The sequence below is a fragment of the Salmo salar genome, chromosome ssa01 (genome assembly GCF_905237065.1).
Source record: "Salmo salar chromosome ssa01, Ssal_v3.1, whole genome shotgun sequence".
NCBI classification, from domain to species: Eukaryota; Metazoa; Chordata; class Actinopteri; order Salmoniformes; family Salmonidae; genus Salmo; species Salmo salar.
In genome coordinates, this window is record NC_059442.1 from 50114946 (window position 1) to 50137438 (window position 22493).

At 42.2% G+C, this 22493-nt stretch overlaps 1 protein-coding gene across 2 annotated transcripts; it reads left to right on the plus strand.

Annotated features, from left to right (window-relative positions):
• The first annotated feature begins 3 nt into the window (after positions 1-3).
• On the plus strand, positions 4-9977 carry LOC106604331 (histidine protein methyltransferase 1 homolog). Of its 2 annotated transcripts, XM_045718814.1 has the most exons (3): positions 30-236; positions 1046-1337; positions 8258-9977. In XM_045718814.1, the coding sequence occupies exons 1-3, from the start codon at positions 223-225 to the stop codon at positions 9278-9280; spliced, it is 1329 nt and encodes a 442-aa protein (XP_045574770.1). In that variant the 5' UTR covers positions 30-222; the 3' UTR covers positions 9281-9977. The 2 variants fall into 2 exon arrangements, with proteins under 2 accessions (XP_014054346.1, XP_045574770.1); XM_014198871.2 differs by lacking the exon at positions 1046-1337 and having other exon boundaries at positions 4-236.
• The last annotated feature ends 12516 nt before the right edge of the window (positions 9978-22493 follow it).

A 22493-nucleotide genomic window follows, 5' to 3' on the forward strand; every position in this document is an offset into this window, starting at 1 on the left:
CAGTGCTGCAAGGTGTTCTGGGTATTTAGCGAACTCCTTTTCCTTCCAGTCCGCGTGTAGTTGATGTAGGTTACTGAATTGATTCCCTGCCTTTTTGTCGCTATACTAGTTAGATACACTGCTTCGTCAGAACTATGTCGTTCAGTTTCAACTTTGATGTGGAGTTAACGACAAAGGGGCAACAAGGTGAAGAAAGTAAACCACAAACTGGAAAGCAGGACTATGCAGCCAAACCTGTGAGTAACAGAGCTAGCTAGCTCGAGCCACTACAACCTTAGTTATGAGGTCCCAAAGAATTTCCCAGGCTTTTTGGGCTGTTACCTAAGAGCAGAATTCCTGCTACCTTAATTAAATGGAACTGAATATAATTTATGAAGTAGAAGTAACCCTGGCTTTATATTTTTGTTTAAAATGGATGGTGTGCAGCTGCCCCTGTATCTGCGTTAAGGGCCATCCACACCAAGTATGAGAACTATAACAATAAATTAGAGCAACATAACTATAAACGCCAGAGGTAAAGACAGATTCAGGGGGGATATTCTACAGATATTCACCTGTAGTTTTCCTTACGTCCACCAACAGCAGTTAGGGACCGACAACATAGTGACAAATCAATTTTTTCAAATTTCAATAGCTCTTTAACCATTACTCCTAAAACTTTCAAAACTGGTTCTAGCTAACCCGATGGCATACACACATTGCACACACTTTTTTAAATATTTAATTTCAATAGCTCCTACGTCATGTGACCTGACTTCAAAACAAGGTTCAGAATGTACACTCAGTGGGCCTACACATTGCACACCCTTTAGTTTGTCCATTTTCATCTCATACGATTTTACATGAATTTTTCTAAATTTAAAAATGTCAATAGCTCCTTGGTCATGTGGCCTACTGGACTCAAACAAGGTCCAGAATGTCCACTGACTACCTTTCTATATTGCACACCCTTTAGTTTGTCCATTTTCATCTCTCGCTTTTACATGAATTGTGTAAACTTTCACATTTCAATAGCTCCTTGTTAATGTGACCTACTGACTTTCAGAATGTCCGTGGACTGGCGGAGACAGGCGCCGCGAAGCATCCAGTACGGTAACGCGACCGATCCCGGCGAAGCTGGCGGGAGCCCCGGGGAGAGTACTCTATTCTTTGTGAAGGGCAGGGCACCCTGGAATGGGTTCGCCCTGAGAAAGGGGCCCAAGCCCTGGAAAGCGTTGCGGTGTCCGGTGAGCTCTCCCTGGTCCTTGAAAATCCAGGGGAGAGGGTGTAATTCTCGCGCCGTACCCATATCCGCAGCAGGTCTCCAAGGTGAACAGCCTCTGGCATGTTATAACAATGTAGGTAAGGGAAGTTGGCATAAAAGATCCGTAACTTCGGGATAAGGATTGGCTCTAAGGGCTGGGTCGGTCAGGCTGGGGTGCGAGGGCGGGGCTGGGCTCGAGTCGCGGCCTAGGGAGCAGTCGCTCCGTTGCCCTCCTCGCACCACCATTGGAAGTTTGTTGTGTGGCCCATCTCGCGGTCTCTCTTGCAAGGGGCTGCGTGTGGGGTTTCGTCAGGGTGGTGTCCGTCGGCGGGCCAAAGGTGGACCGGTGGGGGTTTGGGTCCGGTGATTGGCGGCGGCAACTCTGGAACGCGTGCCGGGCCCTTCTCGCGGATCACCCCAGCTACGGCGCTCGCCAGCCCCACACATTGTAGGTGGGGAGGTCTCCTCTACGCTCACTAGACTTGAGGCGGAGACAAAACCCATTGGCCCCGCAGTGATGGGGCATTGCATGGATCTGGCTCATGCCCTACGAAGTGGGGAGAGGCATCTCCAGCTTGTCTGGGGAGGGAGGCCTACAGGAAATCATGCACAGAGCGAGCACTATGGCTGGTGGCATTGTCATGTCAAGATGAGCCTGCAGGAAGGGTACCACATGGGGGAGGAGGATGTCTTCGCTGTAACGCACAGCGTTGAGATTGCCTGTAATAATAACAAGCTCAGTCCGACGATGCTGTGATACACCGCCCCAGACCATGACGGACCCTCCACCTCCAAATCGATCCCGCTCCAGAGTACAGGCCTTGGTGTAACGCTCATTCCTTCGACGATAAACGCCTATTGCGGACAGTCTGAACACAAGGCCAAATCTACACTGGAGTTGCTTATCAAGAAGACTGAATGTTCCTTAGTGATCAAGTTAGTTTTGACTTAAATCAATGGCAAAACCTAGAAGTTATCAACAACCAATTTGACAGAGTTTGAAGAATTTTGAAAAGAATAATGGGCAAATGTTGCACAATCCAGTTGTGGAAGCTCTTAGAGACTTAGGCAGAAAGACTCTCAGCTGTAATTGCTGCCAAAGGTGACTTGGGGTTAAATATACTGCTCAAAAAAATAAAGGGAACACTTAAACAACACAATGTAACTCCAAGTCAATCACACTTCTGTGAAATCAAACTGTCCACTTAGGAAGCAACACTGATTGACAATACATTTCACATGCTGTTGTGCAAATGGAATAGACAACAGGTGGAAATTATAGGCAATAAGCAAGACACCCCCAATAAAGGAGTGGTTTTGCAGGGGTGACCACAGACCACTTCTCAGTTCCTATGCTTCCTGGCTGATGTTTTGGTCACTTTTGAATGCTGGCGGTGCTTTCACTCTAGTGGTAGCATGAGACGGTGTCTACAACCCACACAAGTGGCTCAGGTAGTGCAGCTCATCCAGGATGGCACATCAATGCGAGCTGTGGCAAGAAGGTTTGCTGTGTCTGTCAGCGTAGTGTCCAGAGCATGGAGGCGCTACCAGGAGACAGGCCAGTACATCAGGAGACGTGGAGGAGGCCGTAGGAGGGCAACAACCCAGCAGCAGGACCGCTACCTCCGCCTTTGTGCAAGGAGGAGCAGGAGGAGCACTGCCAGAGCCCTGCAAAATGTCCTCCAGCAGGCCACAAATGTGCATGTGTCTGCTCAAACGGTCAGAAACAGACTCCACTGGCGCCCTGTGCTCTTCACAGATGAAAGCAGGTTCACACTGAGCACGTGACAGACGTGACAGAGTCTGGAGATGCCATGGAGAACGTTCTGCTGCCTGCAACATCCTCCAGCATGACCGGTTTGGCGGTGGGTCAGTCATGGTGTGGGGTGGCATTTCTTTGGGGGGCCGCACAGCCCTCCATGTGCTCGCCAGAGGTAGCCTGAATGCCATTAGGTACCGAGATGAGATCCTCAGACCCCTTGTGAGACCATATGCTGGTGCGGTTGGCCCTGGGTTCCTCCTAATGCAAGACAATGCTAGACCTCATGTGGCTGGAGTGTGTCAGCAGTTCCTGCAAGAGGAAGGCATTGATGCTATGGACTGGCCCGCCCGTTCCCCAGACCTGAATCCAATTGAGCACATCTGGGACATCATGTCTCGCTCCATCCACCGACGCCACGTTGCACCACAGATTGTCCAGGAGTTGGCGGATGCTTTAGTGCAGGTTTGGGAGGACATCCCTCAGGAGACCATCCGCCACCTCATCAGGAGCATGCCCAGGCATTGTAGGGAGGTCATACAGGCACGTGGAGGCCACACACACTACTGAGCCTCATTTTGACTTGTTTTAAGGACATTACATCAAAGTTGGATCAGCCTGTAGTGTGGTTTTCCACTTTAATTTTGAGTGTGACTCCAAATCCAGACCTCCATGGGTTGATAAATTGGATTTCCATTGATTATTTTTGTGTGATTTTGTTGTCAGCACATTCAACTATGTAAAGAAAAAAGTATTTAATAAGATTATTTCTTTCATTCAGATCTAGGATGTGTTGTTTAAGTGTTCCCTTTATTTTTTTGAGCAGTGTACTTATCTAATCAAGATATAATCATTTTACTTTTTTTTTTACAAATGTTCAAATTTTTATTCCACTGACAGAGTATTTTGTGTATATTGTTGACAAAAAAAGGACATCCATTTTAAGCAAACTTTAACACAACTCTGTGAAAAACGTCAAGGGGTGTGAAGCCACTGTAGCTAAACCTATTGCCAACCTTTTTTGTATATAGGTGTTTTAAAACGCTTCCTCCTTTCCCTGTCAAGACAATCATCAGCTGTCAATTTACGGATAGGATAAATGTATAGCTAGCTAACACCACAGATGAAAGGATTAGTTTAGCTATGTGATCTGTTAGAAAGATTACGATATCTGCTTAGCTACCTTGCTCATTGCATGCATGTCGACGCAAGCCTTATTATTAGTGAATTAACTAAACTAATATTTGCAACAGGAGTTCAATTTTGGTCACTGTCAATTCATCCAAATCCATTAATTTCTATTTCTGTTGGATAATGAGCTAGCTTGCTGCTGCTGATTTTCCCAGCTAGACATTCCACGGCATTGTGCAGTGCTCGTGGCTCAGGCATGAGTGGCGGCTAGCATAGCAGCAGCTTTGCTATTTAGCGGGAATATTGGCAGGGCCAATAGACTAGAAAAGACCAATAAAAGCCTGATATATTCTCGGCCTATTTTTATTTTTTTATTTTAACCAATAATTTAAAAAAAAATCTTATTCAAACTCCCATTAGACAGCTCTGCAAGTGTTAAGTGTTTGGCGATGTACTTCCAAAAACTATGGAGTTGTGCTAATATGAACTTTCGTTATGTACTTCCCAAAAAGGTCTAAATAAAAATGTACAAGCAACTGAAAAAAATGCCTCTTCGGCACCTTCATTACTGCCACGCACAGGTCGAAAGTCTACAACAGCTCAATACATTGCAGGTGCCAAAGACACCGTTTTTGGGTTGCTTGTACATGTTTATTTAGAATTTTATTTTGGAAGTCCATATCAGCCCTAACGGTAGTAGATGAAGATAGTTGCACAACGACGCACCATATTTTGTGAGTAACAAACATATGTTGACAATGATTGCAGAGCTGTCTAATGGAAGTTTGAATCTGAGCTTCCTGGGTGTTAGAGACGAGATGCGTCATACTCCTCAACATCTCTAACACACAGATACTGGGACAGTGTGCAGCCCAACCACAAGAGGGAGTCTGTGTTATTCTGTGTCCTTCATGACATTAGGCATCTTTGCTTGTGCTTCCACAGTGGCAAGAAAAAGTATGTGAACCCTTTGGATTTACCTGGATTTCTGCATAAATTATTTTTAAAATGTATTTCACCTTTATTTAACCAGGTAGGCAAGTTGAGAACAAGTTCTCATTTACAATTGCGACCTGGCCAAGATAAAGCAAAGCAGTTTGACACATACAACACAGAGTTACACATTGAGTAAAACAAACATACAGTAGAAAAATAAGTCTATATACAATGTGAGCAAATGATGTGAGATAAGTAAGGGCAAAAAAAGGCAACGGCAAACAGGTAAAGGCAAAAAAAGGCCATGGTGGCGAAGTACATACAATATAGCAAGTAAAACACTGGAATGGTAGATTTGCAGTGGAAGAAAGTGCAAAGTTGAAATAATGGGGTGCAAAGGAGCTAAATAAATACAGTAGGGGAAGAGGTAGTTGTTTGGGCTAAATTATAGATGGGCTATGTAGAGGTGCAGTGATCTGTGAGCTGCTCTGACAGCTGGTGTTTAACTTACATTTTTACATTTTAGTCATTTAGCAGACGCTCTTATCCAGAGCGACTTACAGTAGTGAATGCATACATTTCATTTCGCCAATATCCAATGGAAGAGCGTGGCGCAAAATACAAAAACCTCAAATGCAATAATTTCTATTTTACTATTTTACACCATTTTAAAGATAAGACTCTTGTTAATCTAACCACACTGTCCGATTTCAAAAAGGCTTTACAGCGAAAGCAAAACATTAGATTATGTTAGGAGAGTACATAGCCAAAAATAATCACACAGCCATTTTACAAGCAAGCATATATGTCACAAAAACCCAAAACACAGCTAAATGAAGCACTAACCTTTGATCTTCATCAGATGACACTCCTAGGACATTATGTTATACAATACATGCATGTTTTGTTCAATCAAGTTCATATTTATATCAAAAAACAGCTTTTTACATTGGCATGTGATGTTCAGAACATGCATTCCCACCCAAAACTTCCGGTGAATTTACTAAATTGCTCATCATAAACGTTGACAAAATACATAATTATTTTAAGAATTATAGATACAGAACCCCTTTATGCAATCGCTATGTCAGATTTTAAAATAGCTTTTCGGCGAAAGCACATTTTGCAATATTCTGAGTACATAGCTCAGCCATTACGGCTAGCTATTTTGACACCCGCCAACTTCGGGGCACACTAAACTCAGAATTAGTATTAGAAAAATGTTATTACCTTTGCTGATCTTCGTCAGAATGCACTCCCAGGACTGATACTTCCACAAGAAATGTTGTTGTTTTTCCAAATAATCCATAGTTATGTCCAAATTACCTCCGTTTTGTTCGTGCGTTCAGGTCACTATCCAAAGGGTAACGCGCGATCGCATATCGAGACAAAACAATTCTAAATGTTCCATTACCGTACTTAGAAGCATGTCAAACGCTGTTTAAAATCAATTTTTATGGTATTTTTCTCGTAAAATAGCGATAATATTCCAACTGGACAATTGTGTATTCATTCAAAGAGGAAAAGAAAAAACAGCGTGGTCTTGTGAACGCGCATATCCAATCTCTTTGTCACCAGGCAGACCACTGAGAAACTGCGCTACTATACTCTGCCCAGAGACAGGAGACGCCTCAATCCGCTTTCTGAAGGCTTTAGAGGGCCAATGGAAGCCTTAGAAAGTGCTACGTAACCCCACAGATACTGTAGTTTCGATAGAGAATCAAAAGAACTACAAATTCTCAGACAGGCCACTTCCTGCTTGGAATTTTCTCAGGTTGTTGCCTGCTATATGAGTTCTGTTATACTCACAGACACCATTCAAACAGTTTTAGAAACTTCAGAGTGTTTTCTATCAATATCTACTAATAATATGCAAATATTTGACTCTGGGCCCGAGAAGTAGGCCGTTTAATTTGGGTACGTTTTTCATCCGGCCATAAAAATACTGCCCCCTATAGCGAAGAGGTTAAAGCTAGTGAGGGAGATAAGTGTTTCCAGTTTCAGAGATTTTTGTAGTTCGTTCCAGTCATTGGCAGCAGAGAACTGGAAGGAGAGGGGGCCGAATTTGACATAAAACTTGATCTGATCTTCATTTAAATCACAACAATAGACAAAAGGTGTGCTTAAACTAATAACACAAATGATTGTATATTTCTTGTCTATATTGAGTACATAATTTAAACATTCACAGTGTAGGTTTGGAAAAGTATGTGAACCCCTAGGCTAATTGGGGTTTTTTTTGGTTAGAGCTGCCCTGACTCCCAAAAAAAACTCCCAAAATTTGAGTGCTATTCACAAGAAGCATTGCCTGATGTGAACCATGCCTTGAACAAAAGAGATCTCAGAAGACCTAAGATTAGGAATGGTTACCTTGCATAAATCTGGAAAGGATTACAGAAGTAGCTCAAAGTCAGTACAGGGTAAGAGAAATTGAGCATCATGGTTTGGGGCTGCTTTGCTGCCTCGGGCCTGGACAACTTGCTATCATTGCAGTTTAGCCTAACATTCTCCTGCAAAATGTCTGTCTGCCAACTGAAGCTCAACAGAAGTTAGGCGACGCAACAGGACAACAACCCAAAAGACAGAAGTAAATCAACAACAGAATGGCTTGAATTGAAGAAAATATGCCTTCTCGAGTGGCCCAGTTAGTCTTGACCTCAACCCGATTGGCATGACCTCAAGAGAGCGGTACACACCAGATATCCCAAGAATATTGCTGAACTGAAAGTTTTGTAAAGAGGAATGGTCCAAAATTACTCCTGACCGTTGTGCAGGTCTGATCCAGAAAACTACAGAAAACATTTGGTTGAGGTTATTGCTGCCAAAGGAGGGTCAACCTGTTCTTAAATCCAAGGGTTCACATACTTTTTCTACCCTGCACTGTGAATGTTTACACGGTGTGTTCAATAAAGACATGAAACATAATTGTTTGTGCATTAGTTTAAGCAGACTGTGTTTTGTCTATAGTTGTGACTTAGATGGAGATCGGATATGTTATGACCAATTTATGCAGAAATCCACATCATTCTAAAGGGTTCACATACTTTTTCTTCCCACTATGTCCATTCAATTCATGTGTATGTAGTTGACTACCAGGAGACAACAGTTACAACACTTGTGTATGCATGCAGATTGTACTTTGCATTGTACATGACAATGGGCATCTTTTACCTGTGTGTAATCAACAGGTGCCCGGCAACAACACCACTCCAGCAGAAACTGTCAAAGCAGCTGTTGAACACCATCCCCCTGCAGATCCCCACTTTCTCCTCAACGATGCTGTCTCTGAGACTGTTACCATAGGAACGCTTCCACCCCTCCACTTCCTGAATGAGTCTGTGTTCGAGCGGACGGCCAGCGAGCGAGATGACAACGAGAGGATCCTGTCGCGGACCGCCGCCCAGAGCTCGGACCTCATCTCCGGGGTGTACGAGGGAGGGTTGAAGGTGTGGGAGTGTACCTATGACCTCCTGGAGCTGCTAGAGAGAGAGGGGGAGACGTTCGGGGGGAAGATGGTTCTGGATTTGGGCTGTGGTGCTGGACTGCTGGGCCTACTGGCGCTGAAGAGCGGAGCAAGTCAGGTCCACTTCCAGGACTATAATAGTACTGTTATAGAACAGCTCACACTGCCTAACGCACTGCTCAACTGTCAGGTGGAAGGGGAGGAGGAAGAAGAGAAGGGGAGAAAGGGAAAGAAACGGGGGCTGCAGGAGGAGGACGATGAGACAATTATAGAAGAGGACAAGGTGAAAAAGGATGAAGAGGCAAAGTCAGATGAGGAGAAGAAGAATGAGCAGAAAAAAGAGGGAGAGTATGGCAGCCCGTCGCCCAAGAGGCAAGCCCTGGACCCATCCCAGCATACGAAGCTGACCTGCTGTCGTTTCTTCTCGGGCGACTGGATAACGTTCCTAGCGCTGGTCCTCAAGGAAGACCTGTTCCCTAAATATGACATCATCTTCACCTCAGAGACCATCTACAACACGGCGTACTACTCAGCTCTTCACGACACCCTCCACAGACTGTTGGCCCCGAGGGGAGTGGTCTACCTGGCCACCAAGGCCCACTACTTTGGGGTGGGGGGTGGGCTGCATCTATTTGAACAGTTTATAGAGGACAAGGGAGTGTTTGATATGGAGAAACTGTGGGTCGTGGACCAGGGGCTACAGAGACATGTTGTGGCCATGCACTTCAAAACAACAAACAAGTCTTGACTTTTTACTTTGTAGTTTCAAAGAACTAAAAAATATCATATTTTTCAAATTAATTTGTACTCAATGCACCTGGAACTTCTATGCTACCTAAGGTGTGCTAACTTCAATCAGTTTCAAATATACTTTTTCCTATAAAGATCACCTGTGTGTCAATTGGGACAAAGAAAAAGGACGTCCACATAATTAAAATGACCGTATGTTTGATTGTTTGATAGATAATGAAAAGACATAGAATATTTAAGACTTACTGTAGGTATGTCAGTCTGGCTTTTTTTTACCTTGGTGGTAAAACCTTGTATGTCAAATACTGTTGATGTGCTTCACAAAAAGAAGGCAGATTATGGAGGAGTTTGAATATGTGCCAGTTGAAGAGGACAACAGGATAGCTGCACTGATGGAGGGAAAGAAGCAGAAGTCTGATAAAGAAGATTGAGGAGATGAGCAGATATTCCATTACCGTGGCACTATTCCATTGTTTCCATGGCAGTGTGCAAACTAGGCCAATATCAAGCGTACCTAAAGTATTTCAAAGTATTTTGGCAAGTGTATTTGGTGCAGGTCGGCTTTTAACAGGACATTGCTTCTTGTGTTCTACATACTGTAGAAGTTTCTGTACCGTACTTAATGTTAACGTGAAAATGTCTTCAACTCAGTTTCCATTTGTTATGTGTATGTTTGTAATACACTATAAAGAAAAGCTGAGTTTGTCTTCATTTTTGATTGTAGGGTCATAAGTGGTAGTTGAAGTAGGCACAATATAATACCCTAAAGAAGATACCGGTTCATGTCAAATTTACCCTTTGTTCACATACCTCTCTCGCTTTATTTATTTAGAAAAGAGCTAGTGCAGGAGAAAAGTGGAAGGGAAATAAAGGTCTTTATAGGGGGTAGGGAGGAGGAAAGGAAATGGGCTCAGTGACCTTTGCAGGTGATTCCCGAAGTGTTCAAATAGCACCATGAAAGCTAGACTTGTTTCTGAAGTCCGCCGCAAAATGTCAATTGCGACTTATCCCATCTGGCCAAGGACGAGGTCTGAAAGTGGAGTCCGGCGTCACTGTAGTGTAGCACATCTATTTTGCAGTGGGGCTTTATGTGGTTTCTGTCTCCTAATTCAACCTTTCACATTTTGTTGCCCATCCATATTATTTTGTATACACTTTGTAACGTCTTTAATCTAATGTTATCAAAGATAGATGCATCTCAAAATATCTTGTGGCAATTTTCTAGAAGGGTGACCATATTGGATGTGTCATCGAATAAATATTGTAAAGTGTCACAAATCATGATTGACACTTAATGTAAAATATTCAACTAACTTATTACAGTAGACCTATGAGTAGGAACAAACCAGGGTAGATTCTGTTGAGGAAGAGAAGTCCAGCATGGCGACATAGTGGTATAGCTAGAGTGGAATCCCCTTTTAGCTTTATCATGGAAATCTAAACCTTGTGGAAATACTGTAACACAGACTGAGAGAAGGGAATATAATGCACAGTAAAACCAGTGGGCGAGAAAGGGGGATTTCCTAGGAAGAATAATTAACAGGGCAGCACCACCTAAGTGGGTTACTCCTGTGTTGGTGTCAATGTAACATGATGAGGAAGAAGGATTAACGTGGGTTTTACGGTTATCGTATGTGTCATCTTCCACTTACTGATAGTTTGTGTACACTTTCATCTATGTTCTGTTTCGCATTCATCTCTGTGTATGACTAATCTGTTCCAGTCCTTGACACTTGCACACCTCGAGTGCCCTGTTTCATCCAATAAGATTAAGATGACTTTATTGGTCAATTCCAACTGAAATTTGACTTCCCGTTTCCCCCAACCCTTCAGAAGGATACACATACAGTGCCTTCAGAAAGTATTCATACCACTTGACTTATTCCTAATTTTGTTGTTACAGCCTGAATTCAAAATTGATTAAATGTGTGTTTTTTTTCACCCATTTACACACCATCCCATAATGACAAAGTGAAAACATGCTTTTAGAAATGTATTGAAAATGAAATCCATAAACTTTGTAGAAGCACCTATGGCAGTGATTATAGCTGTGAGTATTTTCTAGGTAATTCTCTGAAGAGCTTTCCGCACCTGGATTGTGCAACATTTGCCCGTTTTTATTATTTTCAAAATTCTTCAAGCTCTGTCAAATGAGTTGATCATTGCTAGACAACCGTTTTCAGGTCTTGCCATTAGGGTTGCAAAGGGTCAGAAACTTTCTGGGAAATTTCTGGAAATTTTGCCTGGAAGTTAAGCCTGGAAATTTGGAATTTTCCTTAACTTTAAGGAATTTATCTTATAACAGTGAACCTTTTTTGTGGGATACACATAAGGCAATTCTAGGTCTTGTGGCATATTTTGGTTAAACTATCCCCAATTCAATGGAATTGCAACCCTCTGCAAGCACAGTGCATTCTTCCATCACATGTACAGCTGATTCTCAAGGTCTTGCACACTAATGAGATGCTATTGAGCCCACACTACTACACTGAGGCATGGACTACATGCCTTCTGGTAAGTTTTGATTACAATACTGGGTGAGGTGAATAGCTTTTATGATACAGATAATTTTTTGTTAACTAGTAAATAGTAGCCTTCAGCAAAGTGTGTTTAAATCATTTCTAAATTGTTAACAATTTCTGCTAGTTAGTTTTTGCTACCATGTGGGTTTTAGCTTGCTTGAGCCTGCTAACTGAGGAGTGTTAATTCACCTGTTTCATTATAAAACATTTATCTTACAAAGGAGTTGTTTAACTGCTTAACTATTTATCTGTACATGGAATTTTATTTTTTATTTTTCTAATCTGTACAGGAAAATGCCAAATGTGTGGAGACATTTCACTACAGCTAATGTAGAAGGAAAAGTTGTGTACATTTGCAAATACTGTGCCAAATAATGTGAAGAATGCAACAAAGATGCAGAATCATTTGGCCAAGTGCATAATGTTCCCTTAGCGCTCACAACAAGCAACCTCTGACAAAAGTCCCTGTACTTCTATTCGAGGTGAAAATGATGAATCCGACCTTATCGATAGTAACAGCTCATGGTCCTCCTGGAATCAGAAGTTTTTTGACTCAATGGAGGAACACAGTCAGAGAAATGCTGATGAATGTCTTGCTCGGGCTGTGTATGCAACTGGCTCACCTCTGATGCTCACAGGAGATGTGTATTGGGAGAGATTTCTGAAAGTTCTTCGCCCAGCATACACCCCTTCAACCAGACATGCTTTATCTACTAATTTGCTGGATGCATACTTCAAGTGAAGGTCAAGCAAATCATAGAGAAAGCAGACTGTATTGCAATCATCTCTGATGGGTCGTTGAATGTTCGTGGGCAAGAAATAATTAACTACATCTCCACCCCTCAACCAGTATTCTACAAGAGCACAGACAGAAGGGACAAGAGACACACCAGTCTTTACATTGCAGATGAGCTGAAGGCAGTCATCAATGACCTTTGACCACAGAAGGTATTTGCACTGGTGACAGACAATGCTGTGAACATGAAGGCTGCTTGGTCTAAGGTGGAGGAGTCCTACCCTCACATCACACCCATTGGCTGTGCTGCTCATGCATTGAATCTGCTCCTCAAGGACATCATGGCACTGAAAACAATGGAATGGAAAACAAGAGAGCCAAGGAAATGGTTAGGCATGTGAAGGTTATAGCAGCAATCTACCTAACCAAGCAAAGTGAGAAGAATAAGAGCACCACATTGAAGCTGCCCAGCAATACCTGTTGGGGTGGTGTTGTCGTCATGTTTGACAGTCTCCTGGAGGGGAAGGAGTCTCTCCCAGTGATGCCAACTTAGCAATTTTGTTGCTAGATTTAGCAACTTTTCAGACTACCCTGGCAACTTTTTTTTCAAACAGCACCTAGCAACAAATTTAGCTACTTTGAAAAAATATATTTGGAACTTTTAGCAACTTTTGAAAAGTGACTCGAACGCTGAAATGCACGCATTTTCCCTCTGTCACGCACTCAGTCACAACACACGTGCCTGGCTGCAAAAGTGCATTGTGAGTGACGTCGGGAGCAGGCAGTAGCAGGCCAGCAGCAATTTCAGCAAATTGCAAATCATTGTTGGCTGACTGCAGCAGCAGTAGTACGTGTTCGACGAGCCAAACCCAATGAATATAGTTGGTCACGAATGTTTGATCTTGAACAGAACTTACATCAATCAACATGCCTCAATCAAAAATGTACAGCCAGAAGTACAGAAAAGAGTGGGAGTCTGTACCTGAACAAATGTCAAATCATATTTTTTGCCGAGATGACCGGTCAATTTGAGTAACGTTATTGTGTATTCTAAGTAATGATGCAGTTTTACGTTATCACGCAATGACATGACAATGTCATTTAGCACCTTTTAGCAACTAAACAACCTGCCTCTAGCAACTTACCCTGTGAAAATTAGTTGGCAACACTGGTCTCTCCAAGAAATGGCCATATCACAATCTGCCGATATGGACAGCCCCATCAAGAGGATCCTCCTGGATGATGTATTTTGGGAGAGAGTGGTAAGCAGCCTGAAACTCCTGAAACCTATAGCAGTAGGCATTGCACGGATTGAGGGAGACAATGCCACGCTGTCTGATGTTCAGACTCTGCTTGCAGGTGTAAGAGAGGAAATCTGTACTGCCCTGCCCACTTCACTGTTGCTCCAAGCAGAGGAAACTGCAGTTATGAAATACATCAAAAAGCGTGAAGACTTCTGCCTGAAGCCCATACACACCGCAGGTACATATTGGACCCCAAGTATGCTGGCAAGACCATCCTCTCTGGTGCAGAGATCAACAAGGCCTATGGTGTCATCACTACCGTGTCGCGCCACCTTGGCCTGGATGAGGGCAAGGTTCTTGGCAGTCTGGCGAAGTACACTTCCAAGCAAGGGCTTTGGGATGGAGATGCAATATGGCAGTCGTGCCAACATATCTCATCAGCAACCAGGTGGAACAGACTGTGGATCTGAGGTTTTATAGGATTCGTTTTACTGTGGATATAGATACTTTTGTACCTGTTTCCTCCAGCATCTTCACAAAGTCCTTTGCTGCTGTTCTGGGATTGATTTGCACTTTTTGCACCAAAGTACGTTCATCTCTAGGAGACAGAACGCATCTTCTTCCTGAGCGGTATGACGGCTTTGTTGTCCCATGGTGTTTATACTTGCGTACTATTGTATGTACAGATGAACGTAGTACCTTCAGGCGTTTGGAAATTGCTCCCAAGGATGAACCAGACTTGTGGAGGTATACCATTTTTTTCTGAGGTCTTGGCTGATTTCTTTTGTTTTTCCCATGATGTCAAGCAAAGAGGCAGTGAGTTTGAAGGTAGGCCTTGAAATACATCCACAGGTACACCTCCAATTGTCTCAAATTATGTCAATTAGCCTATCAGAAGCTTCTAAAGCCATGACACAATTTTCTGGAATTTTCCAAGATGTTTAAAGGCACAGTCAACTTAGTGTATGTAAACATCTGACCCACTGGAATTGTGATACAGTGAAATAATCTGTCTGTAAACAATTGTTGTAAAAATGACTTGTCATGCACAAAGTAGATGTCCTAACCGACTTGCCAAAACTATAGTCAGTTAACAAGAAATTTGTGGAGTGGTTGAAAAACGAGTTTTAATGACTTCAACCTAAGTGTATGTAAACTTCCGACTTCAACTGGATGTTGAAAATGTTTTTGGGAGATGCGATGGATCATTGGGGATAATTCAATATTCCTTTTATTTTGTTGTTCCGTGAAGTCATCCCATGTGAAGAGTCAACTCATTTGATTCTTATTTCTGTTGGAAGGATTTAATAATTTGCAATTATGTCTATTTATGATAAGGTAAAATGTTTGTTTCTGTCTCCATATGATATGGTAAATATATCCAATGCAATAGCATATATTTCCATTATTTTCAAGGGTTCCACCTCTGAATATTCCCCAAAATCTGCAACCCTACTTGCCATAGATTTTCATGTAGATTTAAGTCAAAACTAACTCGGTCACTTAAGAACATTCACTGTCTTCTTGGTAAGCAACTTAAGTGTAGATTTGGCCTTGTGTTTTCGGTTATTGTCCTGCTGTTAGGTACATATCTGTCTGGTGGAAAGCAGACTGAACCAGGTTTTCCTCTAGGATTTTGCCTGTGCTTAGCTCCATTCAGTTTCTTTTTTTATCCTGAAAAACTCCCCAGGCCTTAACAATTACAAGCATACACATAACATGATGCAGCCACCACTATGCTTGACAATATGAAGACTGGTACTCAGTCATGTGTTGTATTGGATTTACACTAAACAACAGTGTATTCAGGACAAAAAGTGAATTGCTTTGACTCATTCTTTGCAGTATTACTATAGTATCTGTAATAACTTCACCATGCGCAAAAGGATTTTCAGGTCTGCTTTTTTCACTTTTACATATCTACCAATAGGTGCCCTTCTTTGAGAGGCATTGGAAAACCTGGTCTTTGTGGTTGAATCTGTTTGAAATTCACTGCTCGACTGCGAGACCATTGTATGTGTGGGGTACGGAGATGAGGTAATCTTTCGAAAATCATGCAACTTATTATTTAACTTTTTAAGCAAATTTTTACTCCTAAACGTATTTAGTCTTGCCATAACAAAGGTGTTGAGTAATTATTGACTCAAGACATTTCAGCTTTTCCTTTAATGAGTTTTTACACATATCTAAACATAAATCAACATTGAAATTATGGGGTAAAGTGTGTTAGCCAATGACAAAAACATCTCAGTTTAATCTATTTTAAATTCAGAAATTATTCACACCCCTTGACTTTTTTCACATTTGTGTTACAGTCTGAAGGTACTGTATACAGGTTTTGGAAAGGTGTGAAAGGTTCCCACGTTGGGAGCTGCTGTTATGGGGGGGTTAAGGGCTCAACAGCAGAAAATGTAATCTAGGATTTAACGCCGGAAACCCTCCGGTTGCCAGCTCGCTTCCCTCCAGATTTTTCCCATCAGACCCGGGATTCAAACTAGCAACCCTCCAGTTGCTGGCTTGCCTCTCTAACTGCTAGGCTAATCATCAGTTTAATCATGCACATAGTGTAGACCTAACAGTGGAGTCAATGTTATTTTTTAGGCTTCAAGCTTGTCTAGATTGGTCTAGTTGACTCCCTTCTCCACACGCACTAATCGGAATCAATGACGCAATAACCTAATTGACACATATGAGAAAAACAAAATATTTGTGGTTTTGTGGAAACCTAATTGCATTCCACCAACTCTTGAAGCATGCCTCTTTGTTAAAAAAGGGCAACAAGTGACTGCATAAAATATCCACTTTTCACTCAAACACACAGATACCAACCAATGCATGTTTCCTGTGCCTTGTCACCTACACTCAGCAGCTGTTCTGAGGCTGAGGGGAATTCCTGTTTCCTCCACCAGACTAGGGCTGCATATCAATACTCTAACACAGGTTCCTCCCCTCCTACCCTTGTCTCCTCTTTATCTAATTGGAGAGGATTTGACAACACAATTCCTCATCGGAATTCAGCTGAATTTTTTGGCATTGTTTTTAGATCAGAAAAGAGAATTAAGAGAGAGTTGAAGGTGAGAGGAAAGAGAAGACAAGCAGAGGAAGCGACTGTAGACTATTAAGCAACCCCTAGCCTTTCCCCAGGTTTTCTGATGGGAAGTGAGGGAGAGAGGGAGGGCAGGGCTGGTCTGATGGAGTTCTTCAGAAGCAGCTCTGTTGAATCACTGTGTGTGGGGGCGTGAGCCTCACTCCCACTGTTTCTTTGCTGGGAAGTGACTGCCTTGCTTGTCATACAGAGAGAAAGCTAGAAAAACAAGGAGGGGGAGACTAGTGTGGAGGGGAGTGGTATTTAAGCGGGTCTCAACTCAATGTCAGACAGTGTGGTGCGACTGTGGGACAGGGAACAGTGGGACCTGGCTGCACAGTACAGGTGGATATCAGTGGAGGGAGAAATGTGGAGGATGGCCTCAACTCCAGTAGGATTTCAGAATGAAACAGAATATTCTCAATGGTGTTTTAATTGGACATATCAGATGCCAAAATGGAAGATACCGCTATTTGTTGGGTGAGGGCCGGGTCACTATTGTGAGTTTCGTTTTTTAATTAGCCAGAACATTGTTTCTGGGAAAGACACGATGAAGCAATGGGACAATGTATGTAGTCTGATGTAAGTATTTGAGTAACAAATGTCTTAATCTGTGTGAGTATAATTTCTGTATTGGAATAAAAGATTATGTGGAGCTGTTACTATTCGACATGATGTATCACACAAAGTAGTGTGAATCGTCTGAAATTAACCACTAAACCCTTGTACACTTCTTGTTGGCCTTTCAATGTTCTGTGAGAATTGGATGGATGTAAGCAATATGGCAGAAACCCAAAGGCTACAAGGGCTGTGTGGAGTTAGAGTATCTGATCTATGAGGGGCCATTGAACCGTATCTATCTCGGTTACATATGCAAGAGGTTGATTAAAGATTAGAGACTGTGCTCAGACTTTGCCTGGTAGCCAGATCTTTCCCCGCTTTAGTCTACTCCATATGTGTGTGTGTGTGTGTGTGTGTGATTCATATCTTTTCATTGATATTTTTGAATAACAATAGTTCCTAGTCAACGACTGAATGGGTTTGACTGCGTTTAACCCCACTGGTTTAAAGCCTAGGCATTAGCTCTGGGAGCTAACACAAGACTCCAGGTCTCAGGCAAGGTTATTCCAGTTTAGTTCCAGGCAGTTCAACCGGTTGTTGCTCAGTTCAACTAATTGACGGGAAGACTGCCGTTTCCTGAGCATATATTAAGGTGTGTTATTCCTCACAACTTTCTGTGTGTGCGTTTGGTGCTAGTTTGTTTGTGTGTGTGTATGTTCACTTAGGAATGCACTGTAAACCACCCAGGATAACACTGAAGATTCCTCAAACTGTACTCACACTGTCAATATTGACTCTAGTCATTTGAATGGGTTATATTCCTGCAACATAAATTGTTCAGATGACGATGAGTGTCAAACCATATCTATTGTTGTGGATTTAAAGATATACTGAGCAACATAAAATAAGTATTGTGTGTTTGTATCACACTGCTGGGGCTTGTCCATGGGAGGGTTCTACGTTACAGAACGTTAAGATAGATATGTATTGTGTACAGATACAGTATGATTGTCTTTCATGGGGTGAACCAACTATTTATTTTTATCTGAACGTTTCACCTTCCTGATTACTCCCCTTGTTTCTGTGGAAATGTTTTGTGATGAGTCATATCTTGGCTTGACCAGTGCTGTGTGTGTGTGTGTGTGTGTGTGTGTGTGTGTGTGTGTGTGTGTGTGTGTGTGTGTGTGTGTGTGTGTGTGTGTGTGTGTGTGTGTGTGTGTGTGTGTGTGCGCGCGCGCTTGTTTTTGGCTGACCACTGCTGTACAGTATCTCTCAGTGCAATCTGAATCAGGCCTTGCATCACCACACCACAGAAGATTCCCTTTCCTCCCTGCCAACTTCCATCACAGAAGTTGTGAAATGCTCAGGAATCTTGGCTGCTGCAGATGGATCCTTTAACCATCCTTTGGCAAGGTTAAGAGTAGGAGTAACCCTTAGGCACAGATCTAGGATTAGGAACTGCATACCCCTCTAACAAACTGGCTCATCGTTCAGTCTAAGATGAAGATGGAATATGCTCAACCAAATAGCATTTTACTCTTAGGAGGTAGAGGTGCTGGTATCTTCTATCACCATCTTCTCACATCCATTTTAGTGACTTTTTATAGAAATAAAGGTTGCCCAACCTCTTGGGCAATCTCTCCACTGATCTCCTGCTCGTCGTTTCACTGCCTTTTATCACTCAGCTGTACAGAGGTTTAGTTCTGAATAGGAGTCAGACCAGTTCCGTTTACTGATGTTTTAAAAGATGTTTCAACATGGTAGAGAGGTACACTTGATTGAACTTGCCTGATGGGTCTAGTTGAATAGTCCCAAAAGTGCAAACCTCGCACAACCAGCCTGGCTTCAGAGCCAAAACATACTTGACATTTTTCTGAGCACCTCCAAGATGTATGATACCTACTAATGGTCTAGTTACTTTAGACAGAAACAAAAATAGGGAGGTAGGTCGGGGAGGTTGGTCGGGTGGGCATAATCCGTGACCGTCTAGCAATCCGGGACCGTCTAGCAATCCAAAGGTACTGTGTTTGAGTCGCCTCTGGGATAATTATAGCGTTTTAGCTAACCCTTATGCTAAACATAACCCAATTCACATAACCTGCTACGTAAATTATCATAACCTTTGTCGTTAGTTCCCCTAACCGCCAACATCAATTCTTCCCGTAATTTGTAGTTCTCCTTTGTTATTGTGAGTACGCAACAAGCAACCTGGTCTTAGAGAAAGACGTATAATACTATACGTCTCCCAAAATGTATGATAAATTAATCATACAATTCATATGCTATTGTAGGACCGGCCGGGTAACACGTATGGAACTATATGTCTTATAATTCGTACGATATAGTACACTGTTATTCCATTCATAATGTAACCTAATGTAACGTAAAATATCATACTAAAGTGTCATTGACTTTGAACGAAAACAAATACCATTTTGAGCCAGGTGTTACAGCAGCCATTTGAATGGATTTAAAAGGTGATAAAGCCTAGAGAGTGAAAGAGAAGCTCAGGAAGACATAATATGGGAGGAGAATGCGAGGTGTTGTGCCCTGAGAACTGAATTCCATAGATGGTGGCTACTGGAGATGTCATCTATGGGCTCAGTTCTTCTGGCAAGGCACTGCTTATCAGCATAAGACAGCACCTATACTTCTATAAGGGGAATATGGATTCTCTGACTTTCAATGGCAAACTTGTGGTTTCAAATAAAATAATTATTGTGTCCTTCTGTAGATTACATGTAGTCAGCACGTTACAATTCAGCTTTGTTAAGTAATAAACAGCTAAAGTCTGTAATTGGGGTATATATTTTGTATGTACACATGTAAATTAATAAATGTGTCTTCAGAAAATACACTTTCTCATTAATCTTTACAATCTCATCATAATGAATGTTTATTTACACTACGGACTGGATTAATATTGACAGTCAAACATTCATGTATAGTAAAATCATCAGTGACACTTATTTATAGAGAAACAGGGTGTGTGCTCAAGCACAGATTTTACTGTACATTTTTGCAGTTCAGGGAACATTCTAAACTAGAGTAATAGGATGGCGTATACCCAACCAACACACCCTGGCCACAACTATGTGTTATCTCTCAACTGGGAAAGGTGACTCAGACCCAGAGCCTGTTCCATGGAAGAGTTAGTGACTTCAATGGGAATGTCCATTCTAGTACTTATATTTCTATGCTGATGGACAGAGTCCAATGTGAGGAGTGATGAGATATGAGAGATTCAACTGGCTTTAATACGGTATATGACAGAGGTTTATACAGTAAGAGAGATCAATCATAGGTGACATATATGAAAGACAAAACGACAGGAGAGAGAGGGTTTAAATGCGTGACGGGAATATACAGTAAGAACTAAGAGGCAAATGACAGGAGTTGATAAAAGGAGTGGCAAAGCAAACAGTAAAACGAGTAATCCCCTCTCTTCTTATGCAAACTTGCTAATGTTACAGAACACCTTGATAAATTATAGTAGTACATGGTAGCCAAATGAAAACACCAGACCTGAATGACTCCAACATTGAAGTAGCCTGAGGTAGCTATGTATTAATAAAATAATGAGATGGAGAAAATGAACAAATAAGTAGCATTTGGCTGCTTTCTATTAAACATATAGTATCTGGAGTTTGGATGTGGAACGTTTATTTTAACTGACTTTGTCCCAATACTTTTGGTCTCCTAAAATGGGGGGACGATGTACAAAAAGTGCTGTAATTTCTAAACGGTTCACCCGATATGGATGAAAATACCCTCAAATTAAAGATGACAGTCTGCACCTTAACCTCACAGTCACTGTATAATTTGAAATCCAAAGTGCTGGAGTACAGAGTACTAAAATTATACTATTGGAGCTCACTGTAAGTCTACGGTTACACCAGGGCAGGTAGTAAGGTTTATGATAGTGGTGGAACGCTCTGGCATCAGGTCCCTGGGGTTTCCTCATACTCCTGGAGACCAGGTTTAAGGTGAATTGATGCTCGGTAGGGACTGTAGTTGTTGCGCCCCTGCATCAGTGGGGTGATTGCAATGGGATACATAGCTCGGTAGAAGTCATGTGAAGATACAGGTCAAGGTGATGTGTATGGGTAGAAGTAGTTAAGGTTCAGGTTGGGGTTGTCTTCGTCCCTACAGCGATCTCACGTCACTGAAATAAATAACAAACAAAAACAAACTACTTATAATAAAAATGTACACTGAACAAAAATATAAATGCAGCATGCTACAATTTCCAAACTTTTACTGAGTTACAGTTCATATAAGGAAATCAGTCAATTGAAATAAATCTATTAGGCCCTAATCTATGGATTTCACATGACTAGGAATACAGATATGCATCGGTTGGTCACAGATACCTTAAAAACAAAGGTAAGGGTGTGGATCAGAAAACCAGTCAGTATCTGGTGTGACCACCATTTGCCTCATGCAGCATGACACATAGAGTTGATTGTGTCCTGTGGAGTGTTGTCCCACTCCTCTTCACCCTGTCGTGCACATTGATCCAGAGCATTCCAAACATGCTCAATGGGTGACATGTCTGGGGATATGTAGGCCATGGAAGAACTGGGACCATAGCTGCGGGAAGATGTTTGGGGGTGGGGGTGCTTTTTTGTTGTTGAGAGAGAGAGAGTTTGTTTTGACGGAGCTACAAACGGCTAGAGTGCATTCGGAAAGTATTCAGACCCCTTGAAACAGGTTTTTAGAATTTTTTTGCAAATGTTTTAACTGAAATACCTTTAGACCCTATTCAGACCCTTAGCTATGAGACTCGAAATTGAGCTCAGATCCATCCTGTTTCCATTGATCGTCCTTGAGATTTTTCTACAACTTGACTGGACTCCACCTGTGGTAAATTCAATTGATTGGACATGATTTGGAAAAGCACACACATGTCTATTTAAGGTCCCACAGTTGACAGTGCGTGTCAGAGCAAAAACCAAGCCATGAGGTTGAAGGAATGTCCGTAGAGCTCGGGGGAGAAGGGCTTTGGTCAGGGAAGTGACCAAGAACCCAATGGTCACTCTGACTGAGCTCCAGAGTTCCGT